This window comes from Hemiscyllium ocellatum, chromosome 18 (genome assembly GCF_020745735.1).
Source record: "Hemiscyllium ocellatum isolate sHemOce1 chromosome 18, sHemOce1.pat.X.cur, whole genome shotgun sequence".
NCBI lineage: Eukaryota > Metazoa > Chordata > Chondrichthyes > Orectolobiformes > Hemiscylliidae > Hemiscyllium > Hemiscyllium ocellatum.
Window position 1 is genome coordinate 76,459,336 of NC_083418.1, and position 21,971 is coordinate 76,481,306.

Consider the following 21,971-nt stretch of genomic DNA (forward strand, 5'->3'; position numbering starts at 1 on the left):
AAACCTATGCAGACACGGGGAGAACATGCAAACTGCACACAGTCAGTCACCTGAGGCGGGAATATCTGGTTGGCATGGACGAATTAGACTGAAGGGTCTGCTTTCGTGCTGTACAAATCTATGACTCTATATTAATCTGTCAATTTGATTCGAGAAACCAGACTCCATCATGGGGAGAGTTGGCTTGTGAAAATAAAATATTCAGGATTACAAAACCATAACATGACACTTGGTTCATTGGTCCAATTTCTACATTGCAAAGAGACCACTGACATCCTAAACCCTCACTGTCCACAAAAACAAATTGCAAGCCCTTTATTTGAACCTGACAATTGGCAGAACCCATCTTCTTGCTTAATCACACATATTAATTGGAGCAAATGTCTCAAAGTTCAAAGTTCTGTTAAAGGGCCCCTGGTAAAACTCACTTTTGTCGTCATTTTTGCAAGAAGCTCCTGGAGATCCATGATGCCTTGCACCAGGTTAAGGAAGTCGCTGCAAGTTGGGCATGCTCCAAAAAGACAAAAAATAAAACAAGATAAAAGTGTGAGAATCTCGCGAGCAGCAGAATACATGGAACTCAATGCTTATGACCCTAAGAGAAATCATGTAAATTAACTAAAAACATATGTTCATTTTTGTTAGTTACCATGGTAATGGCAGGGCAACTTAACTTGCTTTGCGTCACCTTCACAAATAATGCAAAGTAATATTGACAGACAGAATATAACTTCACAAGCTTTCGAATTTAGATACTCTTGATCTCCATAGCAATGATTAAAGAAGCCTTACACTGTCAGCTTGAAAACTGTAGCAAACCTGCATGAAAACATTTATTTCAAGGAACTGCATTACCACGATATCTCCGTTCAACTCTTGGTTTGATTCATCAACTACGTGCAATCAGTGATTTATTTGCATGTTGCACTGTGTTCTCTTCCCTACGCAAACTGTCCCACGGAAAAGCACATAGTCGTACTTAACACTTTTCAAGATTGGAAAGCAGTTGATTTTTCAGCTGATGTAGTGAGCAATACCATTCAGATGCACTATTTTAACAAAAATAATTCGAAAACCTACTTATCCACACAAAGTAAACCTGTTTTTAATTCTGTTAAAATAACATTTTTTAAGTCAAATGAAAGACACTAAAACTTATAAAGGAACATTGCTCTTCACTTCTTTGGAAAATCAGATTTTTGTTTTGTATGGGTTCCTCCAACAGAGGCAAAAAGTAGTGATGACCATTTTTTTTTCAATTATTGGTTTGAAACCCTGCTGGCCAAATCACCAGAAGTGAAACCGAGATCTAACTGTGAAAATAATTGGCTACGACTGCTTCCAAATGTTTCATAATCTGACACACAAAAAAAATTAACTTTGGCATATCTTGTTCTGGCAAATAGAATACAATTGTAACACAAATCTGTTTAGACCATGATTAATGTTTACAGAAATACACATACATAACAGCAAATAAGGGCAAGAATATCTTTATAGGAACAATCCAATCAGCTCTTTATATTGGCATCAATATGAAAACATTATACAATATGTTAAGGTTCCAAGCCATTCCCTGGTCCACAGCCAGTCTTTGAAGTTTAGTCATCTCACTGGCTCGGTACCCTTCAGCTTTACAGTCTTGTATGCTGTGGAATTAGCCACTACCAGCTAATGTTTGTGAAGGAGTACCGCATTCATCTTCCCTTCCATACTGGGTGTAAGGAAGGGCTGGATGATGAACCACAAATGAGTTTAAACAGGAAGAGGAACTTGATTTAACAACAGGATGTAGTTTATTGAATGATAGCAATAGGAACATCAGCTGCAACAAATACAGAAAATGTTGCAGGAACTCAGCAGGTCAGGTAGCATCTGTGGAGAGAGAAACAGTTAATGTTTCTGACTCTTCTTCAGAAATTCTTGACATGTTAACCTTGATGTCCCTTGATGCAGCAAGAACTACTGAATTCCTCCAGTTACTTCTGTAGTTGTTTCAGATTTCCAATATAATTAGATTAGGTTAGATTCCCTACAGTGCAGAAACAGGCCCTTAAGCCCAACAAGTCCACATCAACCCTCCAAAGAGTAACCCATGCAGACCCATTCACCTACTCCCTACTAATGCATCTATCACTACAGGCAATTTAGCATGGCCAATTCACCTGACCTGCACATCTTTGGATCCTGAACTTGACATCTGCAGGATTTTGGTTTTATTCAGTACACTGAGGGTCACGAGTAGCTGTGCAAAATATCAGGAGCCAGGGATGACACACCTAACCCCATTGGGACCTCAAGCTATATTCCTCCTACTGTCCACCCAAGATTGCGTGGCATCATCCAATCGGGTGAAGGTTAATGCAACCTTTTCAGAACCAGTACCTTTTGTAATGTATGCCCAGCAAGACTGGGGATCACCAATCCCACCTATACTTTGTATGATCAGCCTTATAAAAGGGGGTTGGCGAGGGCTCTAAGTCTCTCATAACAGCAAACAAGTGAGACTGTAAAACAAGCATATCCTAGTTCCTAGTCTATTCCTGGGATATTGCAATGCACTCCACCTATGGGGCCATAGATAAGTGAAGGGCCAAGTGAATTGAACCCAACAGAGAAAAAGGTGAGGAAAGCAGAGGTGGGAGGAGAGTAGAATATTTAGTGCACTGTAAATAACAGCTGACAGAATAATTCACAAGGACACATCTCATTAAGAAAATACATGACAGACAGTCTGGTGTTGATATCAATGTACTTGCCTTTGATTTGCTGCTAGTTCAATGCAATTGAAGGAAAACGACAAACAACATGTCATGCCATTTTCGACTCTAAGCACCATCTATAGCCATGTGCATGAATGCCTAACATAGAATCATTGAGATGTACAGCACCGACACCAATGTTTTGGTGCAACTTGTCCATGCCGACCAGATATCCTAACCTAATCTAGTCCCATTTGCCAGCACTTGACCCATATCCCTCCAAACCCTTCCAATTCATATACCCATCAAGATGCCTCCACCACTTCCTCTGGCAGCACATTCCATACATGCACCACCCTCTGCATGAAAAAGTTGCTCTTTAGGTCCTTTTTATATCTTTCCCCTCTCACCCTAAACCTATGCCCTCTAGTTCTGGACTCCTCACCCCAGGCAAAAGACTTTGTATATTTACCCAATCCATGCCCCTCATGATTTTATAACACAATATTCCAAGAGTGGCCTAACCAACATCCTTCTGATAAGACGGAGACCAGAATTGCATGCAATATTCCAAAAGTGGCCTGATCAATGTCCTGCACAGCTGCAACATAACCTCTGAACTCCTATCCTTAATGCTATGGCCAATGAAGGAGAGCATACCAAACACCTTCTTCACTATTCAATCTACCTGCGACTCCACTTTCAAAGAACAATGAACCTGTACTCCAAGATCTCTTTGCTCAGCAACACTCCTCAGAACTTTACCATTAAATGTATAAGTCCTGATCTGATTTGCCTCCCCAAAATGCAGCACCTCACATTTACCTACATTAAACTCCATCTGCCATTTCTCAGCCCATTGGCCCAACTGATCAAGACCTCCTTGTACTCTGTAGTTACTTTCTTTGCTCTCTAGTACACCTCCAATTTTGGTGTCATTTGCAAAAATTACGAACAAAACCTTCTGGGTTCACATCCAAATCATTTATACAAGTGACACAAAGTAGTGGACCCAGCACCGATCCTTGTGGCACACCACTGGCACAGAGCAGAGAAAGCTGTCCAAATGCAATGGAAGGAAATACGAAGAGAAAATTCTTCTCTCTATGCAGTGCTGAGATGATTAAATATTTAAAATTGTGAACTGTAATAGCTTAATGTTGATAACCCATTTAAAAATTCATGTTTGCATTTGTAGCCTGACACAGGACCCTGACTGCAGGTGATAACGTATTTTTACAACTGCTTGGCCTCTTGCATCTGTATTAATGACATGCTTTCACACATAATTTGTCATCTCATTTTGTACCTTTTATGCATCCTTCAAATTTGGGCTCAAATCTCTTGTTTATAGGAATGGTGATACCAAGAAACAACTCATTTCCAAAAGAAAAACACAGGCATCACTGACAAAGGTGCAAAGTGTTTCAAAACTCCCCCAAATGGAGAAATGCAATATTTCAGTATTGCTTGAGAAAACTGCTCAGAGGCAAAAGCAAAACCAGGCTACCTCCAAAGAATGCATTATTCAATCAAATGCAACATTATTGAGCACTTCCACTCCCACGATATCAAATCTCTTATCAAATCAAGAGATGAAATAACTGAAGAATCATCCAGTGAAGCTTTGTGGATGGAGATAAGAAATAAGAAGGGAATGGCGATGTTATTCGGTTGGTCCTATATGACCCCAAATAGACAATGGGAATTAGAGGAACAAATATGCAGGGAGATTGTGGAGACTTGCAGGAGCAATAGGGTCATCGTAAGAGCCTTTAATTTTCCTGATATAGACTGGGACTGCCAGAGCATTAAGGGCTTAGATGGGATGGAATTGTTAAGTGCGTTCAGGAAAGTTTCTTCAAGCAGTGTATAGAGGATATTAGTCAGGAAGGGGAAAAACTCGATCTACTCTTGGGAAATAGGGTTGGAGAGGTGATGGATGAGACAGTGGGAGAGCACCAATGACCATAGATTTATTAATTTTAAAATAGTTATGGAGAGGGTCAAACTGGTCCACATGTTCAAGTTCTAAATTGGGGATTTTGATGGAATTAGACAGGACCTTGCAGGGGTTGTTTGGAATAGTTTGTTTGCAGGCAAAGGGACCTCTGGCAAATGGGAAGCCTTTAAAAGTGAAATAGTTAAAGTTCAAGGTCAATATGTTCCTGTGAGGGTGAAAGGCAAGGTTGTCAGGAAGAAGGAACCCTGGATGGCAAGAGATATTGAGATTTTGACCAGAAAAAAGGAGGCATGGCTCAGGTACAGGCAGCTGGGATCAAGGGAAACCATGGAGATATATAGGGAGTACAGGAGTTTATTGAAGAAGGAAAACAGGAGGGTGAAAGAGGGGGGCACGAGATTGCCCTGATTGAGAAGATTAGGGTGAATCCAAAGAGGTTATTTCAGTACATTAAAAGAAAAAGAATAACGAGAGAGAGAATAGAACTCCTCAAAGATCAAAGTGGAGGGGATATGTATGTGTAGAACCACAGGAGATGGACGAGATCCGCAATGAATATTTCTCCTCTGTGTTTACTAGTGGAGAAAGACATGAAGATTTGAGAACTTGGGGAAGTTAGTGGCAATATCTTCAGGACAATCTATATCACAGCAGAGGAGGTGCTGGAATGTATGAAGGTCGATAAATCTCCTGGTCCTGACCAGATATACCCAAGAACACTGCAAGAAATGGCAGGGGTCCTGGCTGATATTTTTATATCATCATCATCCATGGGTGACGTCTTGAAGACTGGAGGTTAGCGATTGTTGTGCTATTAATCAAGAAGGACTGCAAATAGAAACCTGGGAACTATAGACCAGTAAGCCTAATGTCTGTGGTGGGTAAGTTACTTGAGAAGATTCTGAGAGATAAGGTATACATGCATTTGGAAAGACAGGGTTTGATGAGGACCAGTGAGCATGGCTTTGTGCATGACTGAGATCATGCCTCACTAATTTGATAGAGTTCTTTGATGAGGTGACCAGGAAGGTTGATGAGGGCAGAGCAGTAGATATAGTTTGTCTGGATTTCAGTAAGGCTTTTGAAAAAGCTCCACATGGTAGGCTGTTCTAGAAGATTAGCTTGCAGGGACTCCAAGGACAGCTGGCAAATTGGATACACAATTGCCTTAATGGAAGGAAGCAGAGGGTAATAGTGGAAGGATGCTTGTCAGATTGGAAGCCTGTGACTAATGGAGGGTTGGTGCTGTGTCTATTACTGTTTGTTATCCATATCAATGATTTGGATGACAACGAACAAGGCATGTTTAAGTTTGCAAATGACACCAAAACAGGCGGGATTGTGGGCAGTGAGGAAGGTTATCAAAAATTGCAGCAGGACCTTGATTAGCTGAGGAAGTGGGCCGAGAAATGGCAAATGATGTTTCATATAGCTAAGTGTGAGTTCTTGCATGTTGGAAAGTCAAATCAAGATGGAGTTTCATGGCAAAGGATAGGGTCTGAAGGAGTGTAGTGGAATAGAGGGATCTTGGAGTTCAGGTTCACAATTCTCTGAAAGTAGAGTCACCGGTAGACAGAGTAGTGAAGAAAGCTTTTGGCACACTGCCCTTCATCGGTCAGGGCATTGAGTATAGAAGTTAGAAAGTTACATTGCAGTTGCACAGGATGTTGGTGAGGCCATACTTGGAGGATTGTGTTCAGTTTTGGCCACCTTGCTATAGGAAGGATGTTGTTAAACTGAAAAGAGTGCAGAAGAAATTTACAAACCTGTTGCTTGGACTCAAGGGTCTGAGCTACAGGGAGAGGTTGGGCAGGCTGGGATATTTTTCATTAGAGTGTAGGAGACCGAGGGGGGATTTATAAAAGTGTAAAAGATCATGAAAGGCATGAATAGGGTGAATTCACTCAGGTTTTTTCCCAGGGTTGGAGAACTAGAGGGCTTCAGTTTAAGGTTAGGGAGGAAAGAATAAAAGGGAACCTGAGGACAATGTTTTTACACAGAGGGTGGTATGCATATGGAATGAACTACCAGCGGAAGTGGTTGAGGCAGGTACATTAACAACATTTAAAAGGTCAAATACATGGGGCAAATACATGGATAGGAAAGGTTTAGTAGGATATGGTCCAAGTGCAGGGAAATGGAGTTAGTGTGGATGGACAGTTTAGTCAGCATGGACCAGTTTGGGCCAAAGGGCCTGTCTCCATGTGGTATGACTCCATGACTCTCTGACTCTAAATTGAGCCAACCAATCAAACATTCAGTGTTCCTCATTTGATTGGTTTCCAATACTTATTGACCAAATGCCAAACAAAAGAGAAGCACGAAGGTAAGGAATTAGAAAACAATTAACCAGCACAAAATAATCACTTTGCGATGCTTTGTGTTTCAAGATAATCATTCATTTGGAATTCTAGTGTTGCAACACAAAGCAAGTACAGGGTCAGCCATACTTTCCTGATGACCTCGGTATCTAAGCTGCAGTTTGAACATGGATGGCAAATCGAGTGTCCTCCTCAGAGCTTAATCAGAACTCACAATGGGGACACAGCAAAATACAAGTAAGAGTGGACATGTTTGATCCCTTGTGATCAGATCATGGCTGACTTTTCTGTTTATCTCAACACCGTTTTACCACATTGTCCCCATCTGTCATGATATCATTAATATCGAGAACTCTAATGATCTTTGTTCTGGACAGACTTAATGACTGAGTTTCCATTAAAGAGGGGTGGAGGCTGCAATGATTGGCAGCAAGTCTAGGGTTTCCAAGGGATTGAGAGATAGATTCCCACTCTTTCTGACATACAAACACTGCCAACGCTTTCTACGAACTATCATTAGAGCAGCATGCAACAACCTATTTAAGAGCCATTCTTCTGGCTTCACCGCTCAATTCCAATGTTATAAAACTGCACTGTGGCCCTGAGCATGTCATGAGAAGTCTGATATAAATATTTGGCCAAGGCTCCGGTTTGTTTCGGGAGGGACTCCACCTCAAAAATGACACTGTGCAGGGTAACAAAGTGATTGCGATCATTTGCTAACACGGAACTTGGGTATTGCTGATCAAAAGAAATACTTTATCAGAGTATTTTGCCTAGCAGTTGTTAGGACTATTCCTAAAAATACACTGAAAAAGGCAAGTAACATTTCCATACTGCTTAGGCAGAGTGTGCTGATTGGTGGGACACGCACTTTGATTGGTATAGGTACTGCCAAGCAAAATGCACCAGTTAGATAATGACTGACAGTTAACTGCCAGGCTTTGCTTGCATTTAAACAAGGTAGGTTGACTCTGATTCAATTTGATTCAGTGTGCAATTATGCATTTTGGAATATACATATTTAAATAATAGGGCAATGAAAGTTATTTACTGCAGAAGCTGGGAATCTGAAATAACTGGATGTGTCAGAGAAACTCAGCAGGTCTGGCAGCATCTGTGGAGAAAGGAATAGAGTTAAGATTTCAAATCCAGCTTGACTCTTTTTTGGGAAGAAGTCCAGTGTTCATCCTCCATCATGTGATTGTTATATCATCCTAAAATTAGGCTTGATTATAAGATCAATTAGCTATCACCAACAGTAGAATTGTATGTCATCACCAGCTGTAAAGTCAAGGCTAGAATTTCCTTTGCTATAATCACCATCAAGACAAAAATCTAAACCTGCACTTTTTGATGAGGAGGTAACCTAACAGGAAGAGAAGCTTCCACAAATACCCCAATTTCAAAAATCATGCAGTTTAGAGATTGAGTGAGACAGCCTTTGCAAAGGCAATCAAACGTGGCACTTGGATGATATTTCTCCACCTTTTCCTGGGTCTAACATTTAAAAGGGCGAGAATGTGGAAGCTGCTGGTGTCGGACTGGGGTGGACAAGGTCAAAAGTCACATAATGTCAGGTTATGGCCCAACAAGTTTATGTAATATCACAAGCTTTCAGAGCGCTGCTCTTTATCAGGGGAGTGCTCTGAAAGGTTGTGATTTCACACAAACCAATTGGACTGTAATCTGGCATTGTGTCACTTCTGATGATAAAAGAGCAAGGACACTGAGTCCTGAGAAATCTAATTCTTTGCACCTCGACCCCTCCAAAAAATACCCAAATTCCTAACCTGCTCAAGTGCCATTCTTTCGTTGCCACTGGGTCAATATCCTGAAATTCCTTATCTTTGGAGCCCCTTGTATACACAGGCTGCATTGGATCTTACCAGTGATCCACCAATCCAAAATGAAGTCAGCACTTGGCTCAAGGACTCAACAGCGCAGAAAGTAATCGGTAGGGGTGGTGGAGGGGAGGGGGTGGCTGGTTATCCGGGGGGGGGGGGGGGGCGCGGCGGGATAGTGCAGGGTTGTGGAGACACTGTGTCCTAGTGGTCTCAAAACCCACTACTGTAGATGAGAAATGGAGCAGTCTCAAATGTACAGCAGTTTAGAAAATCCAGATGTCCCAACTGCTTTTTCATCTCCCTGAAATTTATATCAACCATTTTAGGGCAAAATCTTCTGATTTGGTCCTCAGCAGTTTCTAAAAGCAGATATTTATTTCTTACTGATGAAACAGTCTGCACAGTGATATCTCTCTCATGGATAAGGAACTGCAATCTTAAAAGAAAGGCATTGGAATTGAAAGGACATTAACATTTAAATTGAAAATGTTGACTATGTTTCTGTTCAAGCAACCAGCAAATCATACCCAGGTTATGAAGGGAAGGAGCAGTACCATTTGCCTCAACGGGCAAGATGAGACTTTCGTCACCCAGTACTTGAGATGTGTTCAATTGCACAATTTGCAACACTTCAGGTCACTGAATAATTCTAAGCATTGATTAAAAGCAGTTACTTGAAGCCAAGTTATACTGTGCAGCTTGTGTGAATACAAAGCAGGATAGTAGACCCCACAGGACTGAATTTCAACAAGCATCAAAAAACCTTCTTGACGACTGGCTTTGCACAACTCTCAGTGTAACTGGAATTGATGCTAACTAGTGAAAGATAATGCATACAGACAGGGGAATAGGGAGGGGCCTTGTGGCGCAGTGATAGTGTCCCACAGATGTGTCATAGCATAAAGTCATCGAGATGGACAGCATGGAATCAGACCCTTCAATTCAACTCGTTCAGGTCGACCAGATATCCTAATCTAATGTAATTCCATTTGCCAGCACCTGGCCCATATCCCTCTAAACACTTCCTATTCATATACATATCCAGGTGCCTTTTAAATGTTGCAATTGTACCAGCCTCCACCACTTCCTCTGGCAGCTCATTGCATACACCTACCACCCTCTGTGTGAAAAAATTGCCCCTTAAATCTTTCCCCTCTCACTCTAAACCTATGCCCTCTAGTTCTGGACTCCCCCACCCCAGGGAAAAGACTTTGTCTATTACCCTATCCATGCCCCTCATAATTTTATAACCCTCTATAAGGTCACCTCTCAGTCTCCAATGCTCCAGGGAAAACAGCCCTAGCCTATTCAACCTCTCCCTATAGCTCAAATCCTCCAACCCTGGCAACATCCTTGTAGATCTTTTCTGAGCCTTTTCAACATCCTTCTTATAGAAAGGAGACCAGCATTGCACATAGTATTTCAAAAGTGGTTTAACCAGTGTCCTGTACAGCCGCAACATGACATCCTATACTCAGTGCACTGACCAATAAAGGAAAGCATGCCAAACACCTTCTTCACTATCCTATCTACTTGTGACTCTACTTTCAAGGAGCTATGAACCTACACTCCAAGGTCTCTTTGTTAAGCAACATTCCCTAGGACCTTACCATTAAGTGTATAAGTCCTGCTAAGATTTGCTTTTCCAAAATACAGCACTTTACATGTATCTAAATTAAACTCCATCTGCCACTCCTCAGCCCACTGGCCCATCTGATCAAGATCCCATAGCATGTCCAAACAGATTGATTGAAATAATATCTGCCTAGTCAATCCAAGATTTCGAATCATAGGCATACAGGTCTACTGCATGGAAACAGGCCCTTCAGCCCAACTTGTCCATGCTGCCCAGTTTTCATAACAAATTGATTGCATTTGCCTGCATTTGGCCCAGGTCCCTCCATACGTATCCCATCCATGCACCTGTCCAAATTTTTCTTAAATGACAAAATTGTATTCACCTCCACCACTACGTCTGGCACCCCACTCCAGACTCTCACCATCCTCTGGGTGAAAAACATTGCCCCTCTGGACCCTTTTGTAACTCCAACCTCCCCCCCACCCCCCCCCCCACCTTAAACCTGTTCCCTCTAGTTTTAGACTTCCTTATGCCTGGGAAAAGCTGTTGGCTATATACCTTATCTATTCATCTCATAATTTTATCAACCTCTGTAAGATCATCCCTCAGTCTCCTGGTAATAACGCCCAGCCTATCTATCGTCTCCTTATAACTCAAATCTTCCACTCCAGGTAGCATCCTGGTGAATTTTATCTGCACTCTTTCTTGTTTAATAATATATGAACGATTCATGAAAACAGAAAAAGGCTGGAGGAGAAACGAAATGGCTGGAGGGAACTCAGCAAGTCTGGTAACAGCAGTGAAGTAGTAAATGGAGTTAACATTTTAAGTGCAACATACAAGGCCATTTCTCGAGGAAAGCAGGGACCTCACTGCCATTCCCCCTCCCCTGCCCAGTGCCAATCACACCCTGCTTCCTGGCTTGACCTCTCCTGCTCCTCTTCCAGGCTTCATCCTCGCTACATCCAGCTCCAGCTGTTCTCCATCCAGTTATACTTCTGGCTTCCCTTCTGCTTTACTAATTAGGATTCAGTATTTTCAACACTGCAGCCTGAGTTCGATCCCTGGTCAGGGAATGACCACATATTGCTTTGGTGTACAATGAGACAAAATTCTTATCTGCTGGTTTAGGCGGTCGAAATTTGATGCTCTCACCGCTGCAACCCAGGTTCGATTCCCGATCAGGGAACATTCATTTCCGGTTGGCACAGACGAGTTGGACTGAAGGATCTGTTTCTGTGCTGTGCATCTCTATGACTCTCTTTCTCTCGCTCTGATTGTCAAAGTTATTCCTTGGCTTCAACTTCAATTCTGGTGTTATGTGAAATAAAACATGAGATGAACCCAAAACAAAAGGAAAACACCCTGTAATCTGACCCCATGGCAACATTGCACGTCTGGGCTGCTCCAGGGTGATAGTTGTGCTAATTAACTTTGCATTCCACTATGTTTCTTTTGACACTGCGTCCCACATGAATAAATTCATGCTGCAAAGGTGGCCAGTGCAATCTCACCAGATGCTTTGGCTCCAGTCTGATACTAGGAGAGGACAACTTTATTATTCATTGTTTTTCCACTTTCAATCTGATCTGTTTTGAGAATGACAGCGTTGTTTATTGCCTTCCCCAAAAGCTGTTTTACTTTTATTATGTTTCATTCGGAAAATTCAATCTCCATTAAAGGTCATTCTCCTAAAAATTATTAATCGTGAAATTAAAGACATTTTCACAATTGAAGGAAGTGAATTATCAAAAACATACTATTAAGTGAATTTTCTCAGAGCACGGGTTCTGGCTTTATGACCTACAGTTGTTCTTGAGATCATCAACACACAAATTCGGTCCTGCCTCCCCATTTACCTGACTGTCACATTGCTTCCGCGAGGGAGATTGCTGACTGAAGTTATCCACCCATTTCAATTTGGAGATCTCTCCGTTCTCCAGCATATATTTTAAAACTGCAATATTGATCCTCAGTCTTTTCTTTATTCACACATTATATTGAGTATACATCATGCCATTTTGACCCTATGTATCAATCAATAGGTATGACTGCTGAATCCCTTTTTGGAATTTCTTCCAAATATTTCCATTAAGAAAGATGGCATGAGAGAGAGACTTTCTGCACTGAGCTATTTTTTATGACTCCTGTGGCCTTTTTAGCTTCCCATGCTAAACGGCAGCTTTTATCTCCCCTTTCCGTAAGAAACATTATAAATCCTCCTGCACTCAAGAACTTATCACATAAATTTGCTCAAGGAGCATCAATGCAGACAACAAATTTTATATTTCTGGCATCTCCCAATGATGGAAATTTGAAAATGCAATCCTCCATTTTATATTCTTTCCCAACGACTTGTTTGCCTGAATAATTTCTTCTACCTTGAGACTTCTCATAGTTTTTCAAACTCCAGGACTTCAAAACTGGCAACTGACCTTGTACCAGTCAATGCAGCTATCCAATCAGACTCTGTAATTCCCCTTATTTCAGTTTTGGAAGCTGCTGTGTCTTTTTTGTGAAGGCCAACTTTGACAAACAGAAAAGGCACTAACCTTTTCCAATTCAGATTGCTGATGCAAAGTGACATTTGATCCATTCTGCCTGATTTCTAATCCAAGGCACTTAAAGGTCCCAGCAGCCTGACTTCAATTTTGAATTCCACTTTATAACAATGTTAGCACTGCTGCCTCACAGCGCCAGGGTCAGGGTTCGATTCCAGCCTCTGCACATTCTCCCCGTGTCTGCGTGGGTTTCCTCTGGGTGCTCTGGTTTCCTCCCACAGTCCAAAGATGTGCAGGTTAGGTGTATTGGCTATGCTAAAATACAGCTTTAGTGTGAATTGATTTCCCAAGTGTAGCCAATGATGACCACATCCCATGAATGGACAAAATAAAAATTATCACTGACAAAGCCCAGAGAAGGTTCAAAATTGCTTTTCCTGCGATCGGTGAACCTACTCACAGATCATGGTCCTCCAGTTTCTCTTCAGAATGTGATGCTATTAGCCTTGCTTAAGCAGCTCAACCCAATCTGGAGACTTTGTGCCTGTGCGTATCCAATCACAGGTCAAGTGTTGGAAAGTGGGACTAGAATATTTTGATAGTTAATTTGAACCAGTATGGACGTGATAAGCTGAAAGGTGTTTTCTGTGCTTTAGATCCCTCTGACTCTATGTGACAGGGCCAGTGCTCTCTGAACTGACGCCTTTACGTACACCCGAAATTCACTCTAGTTTGGAAATCCTTGTTGTTAGGCATCTTTTATTAACTTGGAAAAGCGTGCTGCTGAGCACAACAGGTCAGGCAACATCCGAGGAGCCCTTCATCAAGGAATGTGAGGGGTTGTGGGGAGGGGTGGGGTAAGGGTGATGAGCGATAAATAGAGGCTTGGCTGGGGGGGGAAGGTAGCTGGGATGGCGATAGGTAGATGCAGGTGGGGGGGGTAATTGTGATAGGTCAGTGGGGAGGGTGGAGCAGAGAGGTGGGAAGGAAAATGGACAGGTAGGACAGATCATGAGGGCAATGCCCACTTGGAGGGTTGGATCTGGGATGAGCTGAGGACAGGGGAGATTTGAAAATTGGTGAAGTTGATGTTGATGCCGTGTGGTTGGAGGGTCCCAAGGTGGAAGATGAGGCGTTTTTCCTCCAGGCATCGGGTGGCTTGGATTTGGCGGTGGAGGCGGCCCAGGGCTTGTATGTCCTTGGTGGAGTGTGACGGGGAATTGAAGTGTTGGCCACAGGGTGATGGGGTTGTTTTGTGCCTGTGACCCACAAATGCTCTCCGAAACATTCTGCGAGTAGACGTCCTGTCTCCTCAATGCAGAGGAGACCACATTGGGAGCAATGGACAGAGTAGCAGGGCAGAGGAGATGAGCTGGCAGGTGTAGTGGGAGGGAGACTTGCTGAGATCCTTGTGGAGGGAGGAAGAAATGCTTCAAGGTCAGCATCGTTGGAAGAGGCTTTGCAGTAAGTTTACTGTGACTAGGAGAAAAATAGTCTTTTATTAATGCAATGGGCACAAGGCTTTCCAGCCACTTGACCTTTTGCTTCTGATAGTATTCTTGGTTTGTATTACATTTACAAACTCGACTACAAACTCTGCCTTGCCATTTATCTCTTTCTGGACAGCTACAGTTTGACCTCTTGAGAAGCATGTTCACCCCAAGACTCAATGATTGAGCTTCTATTCTATCTCATCTACTGTGTCAAGAAAGCCCTCGTGAAATCCCTGCAGAGTTGGCTGTGTTGGGATATCCACACAGTCTGGTTTTCCCTGCAGAAATGACAGATTGGCAATCAGAATGTCTAGTCTATTATCCCCTGTGGGATAGATAGTGTGAAAGGAAATTTCATTTGAATGCTATCAATATTACTTGGCTCCCAATAATTCCCTTAGTGGAGAACTCATTAACTAACCTGCACAGGTTCAAAGTAACTAGCAAAGGGATCAGAGGGGAGTTGTGTACAATTTTCTCCTGAAAGGGTAGTAGCAAGTTATGTTCCCTCTATTCTGCATTTTTCTCTTCCGTGTTGGCCTCCAAGGTCATAAGTGGCAGTGACTTCCGAAACTGGAAGTCATCGGATTAGGAATGATGTTAGTGCACTGTCCTTGTCAGCAACCACTGGCTAACATGTATGATTGCTCACATTCCGTGTCAATGGTCATGGGTTCTGTGGGTCCATGTGCATTTTTGACCACATGGTTATCAGCATGTACTGATCCACAGGATCAGGTCGCGACCTCGCCGTGTGTCATTGGTGGATCTGGAATTCACTGCCGGAAAGAAAGGAGAGAATAGCAAAAAATCTCATCACAATTTTAAAAAATTCATTCTTAGAACGAGGGTGTCAATGGCTAAGCCAGTATTTATAGCCTATCCCTCAACGAGAGTTAAACACCACCACAGGCCTGGAGTCACACGTAGGCCAGACTAGGTAAGGATGTTCCAAAAAGACATTGGTGAACCAGATTGATTCTTCGTGACCAATCACCAATGGATTCATTGTCATAATTTGACTCTTAATTCCAGTTTTTTTATTTAATTGAATTCAAATTCCACCATCTGCCCAAAACCAGGTCTCCAGAATGTTCCCCAAGACTCGAGATTAACAGTCCAGCCACAGTCCCATGAGGCCATCACCTCCCTTTTCTTAAACAATACTTGCAAATGTTCTACCTGTATCTTAATCTACAGGGCTATGGGCTTCCTACCAGTACATCACAAGGGGCAGAGTGGTCTCCTTCTGTACCAGGCAGCTCCTATGTTTCGATATTTCCCAAGTTAAGATCTTGTGAAGTACATTGTTCAGGGAAAGGCTTAACAGTTGGTCTTAAAACATTAATGAGAGAATGATAAGTCTGATGGTCTCAGAATAACATTGGGTATAAATTATTCTGTTCAGATCTATTCTAAGGAGCAGCAGCTATTTGTGGCTGCCCACTCTTCACACAACTTCACAAGTCAAACAATGTGCCAAAATCTTCCACTAGAAATTAATGTGTGGAGAGGACGGGCTTGGGGGTGAGCTGCTGGTAATTTTAACCCTCGTAAAAATAAAGGGGGTGTTGTTTCAGGTCTGACAAGAGGGTCAATGTTGCAGCCCAAAGGGAAACGCAAAATTTTATCAAATATCCGCGATTTTTCTTCATCCACGTGACATAGGCACCATATATTGCTTATCTGACACATAAACTCAACCACAGTGCTGTGGGTTTCGAGTCACAGGTAGGCCAGGACATTTAACTTCCTTCCTGAAAAGACATTTAGTGAACCAGATGGGTCTTTTACAACAATAGTTGCCAAACTCATTTTCAATCCCAGATTTTGTTGAATTCAAATTTTAATCACCTGCCATGGTGGGATTTGAGACCCACGACAGCACATTGACCTGGGATTTTGGATTACTAATCCAGTGATATTACTACTGGCATCCTGCTATAAATCCAGGAATCTGGAATGTCTGGTGTTACTAAACCCTTCTCCCAGCTTGGAACGCTCTTTCCTGTGAATATAGATCTCACTGTTTCTGTAGCTAATCCCGCATGTGCCAAATTTGAACACTCAGACTAAAGCAGGAGAAAAAGTGGGAGAATGCCAGATAGCCATGTACTCAGTGATTGGCTGGTAGCTCATTTTAAAGCAAAAATAGCCTACGTTCCCAGCCTCGATCATAATCCAGCATTTTTCTCTTTTGCTCATCCAATTCCGAATCTTTTTGAGAAACTCAGGCATTTTCTGCTTTCCTTTGAATTTCAAAATACTCGGATCCACTGCAGTTCACATCTGCATCTATTGTTTCGTTCCTACCTCAGAAATGCTATTATACATATTTGAATGTTTCTTTCCCCACCAACAAATCATCAGTGTTTCCAACTCTTTGTTTCATTTCTCTAGTTCCTTTTGCTTTTCTTCTTTTTATTTCTCTTCCGATGTCATTATCGGTGTCTTTAGCAGGGCGAGAACGGTCCTGGTCTCCCGAGCAGTTTCGGAAACAGCTGTAGCAGAGGAAGCTCCTCCCAATAATGAGAGGCAACAGCAAAGTCAGTTGATAGAGAACGTCCCAAGAGGAGGTTGACCGAAACTCCAGGTCAGAGCTGAGCCCCAGGAGACTTTAAAGACTTTAAAATCCGGGCATTTTTCTTTCAGCTCAGTTTCTTTTGTTTCTTTTCTTTTGGTGAAAAAAATCTGGTTTTTGTACATTAACTTGGCATTTTTAAGATACACTTTTCACTGTACTTATCTATTCCTATGCTTGAGTACACATGACAATAAAATCTAATTCTGAACCTAACTCTAAATTCTGACTCGAAATTAAGAGCCAATTTACTTGCAAAGCACATCAGGAAAGTGCAATAACAATAACGACGAGGAGAGATCAGGAGAGAGGCAAGAGATTAAATTAAAATGAAATTGGGGAGACAGGACCTCTTTCTAAAGACATTAAGAGTGTGATGGACACTGCCTTAACCCTCTCCAAGGGAATCCAAGTACAAATGTATCCACAGAAGAAAGGCAAACATTTGGGAACTAAATATAAATGGTTATGATCATCAGAAACTTGGCATTCTCGCATATGTCTTGATGAGGGGAGGTGGGGGTGTAGTCACAATGCTACAGGTACTGGTCAGTACAACATCGAGGGCCAAAGGGCCTGTACTGCTTTGTACTGTCCTATGTACTAGTAACCTGGAGCTCAAGTTTTATAGTCTGAAGAAAGGGGTTCAAATGTCAACAGTGAGTGGCATTCAATTTTTAATGAGGTAAAAACAATGACTGCAGATGCTGGAAACCAGATTCTGGATCAGTGGTGCTGGAAGAGCACAGCAGTTCAGGCAGCATCCAACGAGCAGCGAAATCGATGTTTCAGGCAAAAGCCCTTCGTCAGGAATAAAGGCAGTGAGCCTGAAGCATGGAGAGATAAGCTAGGGGAGGGTGGGGGTGGGGAGAAAGTAGCATAGAGTACAATGGGTGAGTGGGGGAGGAGATGAAGGTGATAGGTCAGGGAGGAGTGGGTGGAGTGGATAGGTGGAAAAGGAGATAGGCAGATAGGACAAGTCCAGACAAGTCATGGGGACAGTGCTGAGCTGGAAGTTTGAAACTAGGATGAGGTGGGGGAAGGGGAAATGAGGAAACTGTTGAAGTCCACATTGATGCCCTGGGGTTGAAGTGTTCTGAGGTGGAAGATGAGGCGTTCTTCCTCCAGGCATCTGATGGTGAGGGAGTGGCGGTGAAGGAAGCCCAGAACCTCCAAGTCCTCGGCAGAGTGGGAGGGGGAGTTGAAATGTTGGGCCACGGGGCGGTGTGGTTGATTGGTGCGTGTGTCTCGGAGATGTTCCCTAAAGCGCTCTGCTAGGAGGCGCCCAGTCTCCCCAATGTAGAGGAGACTTCATTGGGAGCAATGGATACAATAAACGATATTAGTGGATGTGCAGGTAAACCTTTGATGGATGTGGAAGGCTCCTTTAGGGCCTTGGATAGAGATGAGGGAGGAGGTGTGGACGCAGGTTTTACAGTTCCTGCGGTGGCAGGGGAAAGTGCCAGGATGGGAGGGTGGGTCGTAGGGGGGCGTGGACCTGACCAGGTAGTCACGAAGGGAACGGTTTTTGCGGAAGGCAGAAATGGGTGGGGAGGGAAATATATCTCTGGTGGTGGGGTCTTTTTGGAGGTGGCGGAAATGTCGGCGGATGATTTGGTTTATGTGAAGGTTTGTAGGGTGGAAGGTGAGCAGAAGGGGCGTTCTGTCTTTGTTACGGTTGGAGGGCTGGGATCTGAGGGCGGAGGTGCTGGATGTGGACGAGATGCGTTGGAGGGCATCTTTTAACCATGTGGGAAGGGAAATTGCGGTCTCTAAAGAAGGAGGCCATCTGGTGTGTTCTATGTTGGAACTGGTTCTCCTGGGAGCAGATACGGTGGAGGCGGAGGAATTGGGAATACGGGATGGCATTTTTGCAAGAGATAGGGTGGGAAGAGGTGTAATCCAGGTAGCTATGGGAGTCGGTGGGTTTGTAAAAAATGTCAGTGTCAAGTCGGTCGTCATTAATGGAGATGGAGAGGTCCAGGAAGGGGAGGGAGATGTCAGAGATGGTCCAGGTAAATTTAAGGTCAGGGTGGAATGTGTTGGTGAAGTTGATGAATTGCTCAACCTCCTCGCGGGAGCACGAGGTGGCGCCAATGCAGTCATCAATGTAGCGGAGGAAGAGATGGGGTGTGGTGCCGGTGTAATTACGGAAGATCAACTGTTCTACGTAGCCAACAAAGAGACAGGCATAGCTGGGGCCCATACGTGTGCCCATGGCTACCCCTTTGGTCTGAAGGAAGAGGGAGGATTCAAACGAGAAATTGTTAAGGGTGAGGACCAGTTCGGCACTAATTTTTAATGAGTCAATCTCAAATAAGCATGACTTGGAGGTGCCAGTGTTGGACTGGGAGTGGGCAAAGTTAAAAATTGCACAACACCAGGTTATAATCCAACAGGTTTATTTGGAAGCACTAGACTTCAGAGTGCTGCTTGACCTCCTTCCACCTATCCCACCTCCATCGCCCCTCCCCCAAGTCTCTCCTCCCTACCTTTTGTCTTAGCCTGCTTGGCTACTCTCTCTCATGCCTGATGAAGGGCTTAAGCTCGAAACGTCGAATTCCCTATTCCTGAGATGCTGCCTAACCTGCTGTGCTTTAACCAGCAACACATTTTCAGCTGTGATCTCCAGCATCTGCAGACCTCATTTTTTACCCCTTCATCAAGTACAGAAGGAATGGTGCTCCTAAAGCTAGTGCTTTCAAATAAACCTGTTGGACTACAACCTGGTGTTGTGCGATTTTAAATTTGAATAAAAACATCTCTTTTCAACAACAGTGTGCTTTATTAAGGTACTTACAGTGACCTTCCATGTTCATAATTAAACAAGTTTCAAATTCTAAACTTAAAAAACAATCACTTACACAATGTGGATATCACTGGCCAGCATTTATTGTCCATCCCTAATTATCCAGAAGGCAGTTAAGAGTTAACCAGATTCCTATCGGTCTGGAATCACTTATAGGCCAGATCAAGTAAGGATGGCAGTTTCCTTCCCTAAAGGGCATTAGTGACCCAGATTCGCTTTTCCCACCAATCAACAATTATATCATAATCATCATTAGACTCTTACTTCTAGTTTTTCTTATTGAATTCAAATTCCACCATCTGCCATGGAGAGATTCGAACCCACGATTCTAGAAATATACCTGAGTCTTTGGAATAACAGTCAGCAATAATGCCAATCGGCCATTGCCTCCCATGTAAAAGAATATATGTATCAAAGAAAAAGTGAAAGAATTCTATCTAACTAGCACCTTACAACTGTAGGCCACTACAAAGTGTCTTAGAACTAATTCATTACATTTGATGTGCTGTCATATTTTCAGAGAACAGTTGGCTGGTTTGCAAAGTAGAGGGACACGAACAATAGCTTCAATTTCCTGCACTGGCTGAGATTACCATGATAGTACCTCTTTCTCAACCTCTCCCCTTGCCTGAGGCGTTGGTGACCCTCAGGTTCAACCACTAGTCACCTCTTTTAGTGAGTGAGAAAGCAGACCTCTGGGACTGTCTCAACTTCACTTTTCACTGTAGTCAATGAGAAAACCTGACAGGTAATTTGCACACAGCAAGCTCCAAAAACAACAGTGTGACCCAGACCAAGCAATCTATTTCTTCATGATGATGCTTCAGAGATAAATACTAATCGGAATATGAGGGAGACTACCCTTGTTGTTCTTTAAACAATCTCATATATTTTATATGTGCTCGAGAGAGTAGATGATTGGCCTTGGATTAACAGCTCAGTTGAAAGATGGGCCCTGATGAAGGGCTTATGCACGAAACGTCGAATTTCCTGTTCCTTGGATGCTGCCTGACCTGCTGTGCTTTAACCAGCAACACATTTTCAGCTGTGATCTCCAGCATCTGCAGACCTCATTTTTTACCTGAAAGATGGGCCCTCCAACCATGCAGCGTATCTTCAGTATACCATGGGCGTGCTTGCTTGGAATTTTGTGCTTAGGTTCAGAAGTTGGGCTTGAATTCAGAATGTTGTAGAATATGAGATGAGGTGATGTAACATTGATTTGAAAATTTCCCTTGCGTTTTGATGAAAGTGTGAAGTCTGCAATGTACAAACTGCTCACTGAAAATCCTACAGCCCAGGCATTGCATTGGGACAGTTTGTACACATGCTTTTGTATTCTGTCATATTTCGTTTTCTCCTAGTTTGGTTGTTTTCAATAATTCAGGTCTCATGGTTTAGAAAGCTTTGTTCTTAGTCAATTTGGATGTTTATTTACCGACAAGTAAGAACTCATCATTCCAAATTTCCAAGCCTCCAAATTTGGCACAATTTGGATAGATTAATACTGTAAAAGTCAAATTTAAGCAATCAAAGGCATAGCCAAATATCAAGCAGTTGACTTATGTCAGAATAATACTTTCAAGGCACTGAAATCCATTCACTCCCATCATCTGATCAGCATGGACGGGTTGGACCGAAGGATCTGTTTCCATGCTGTACATCTCTATGACTCTATGACCTTGTGATCTAACCGTTTACATGGTACACCACTAAATGAAGAGTTACCTAGTCGGAGAATGTCAGCATACTGATGCAGCCAGTGATTAGGGAAGTACGTTGAATGCTATTGTTTGTTGCAAAGAGAAAAAATATACAATGACAGGGATGTTAAACCATAATCACACGGAGCATTATGAGACCACATTTACAGAGTATGGTTTTAGATTCATTACTTTAAAAAGATGTAAATGCAATTCAAAGATAATTCACTCAACTGATAATTACAGTAATTATCAGATGACATACACAGTGGTTCCATCCAATGGAGAATGAAAGGTGATTAGAGGGAGATTAGAGATAGAGGGTATAATGTAAAATTCAGAGTTCTGCCATTAAGATTGAGATAAGGAAGGAGATATTTTCTGTACTGGCATAATGATTTAGAGGAACCCTCCTCCTGAGAGGGCAATACAGATGTGGTTATTGCATCCTTTTAAAAGATTGAGGTTAATG

The 21,971-nt window shown here is 42.6% G+C and overlaps 1 protein-coding gene across 3 annotated transcripts in view; it reads right to left on the reverse strand.

The window, feature by feature from the left end:
* LOC132824275 (protein kinase C-binding protein NELL1-like) overlaps positions 1-21,971 on the reverse strand; it is a 994,503-nt gene that overhangs the window by 828,449 nt on the left and 144,083 nt on the right. For all 3 annotated transcript variants that reach the window (XM_060838612.1, XM_060838613.1, XM_060838611.1), the window contains exon 7: positions 429-511. In XM_060838612.1, the coding sequence (XP_060694595.1) occupies positions 429-511 (83 nt within the window). The remainder of the gene's footprint in view (positions 1-428; positions 512-21,971) is intronic.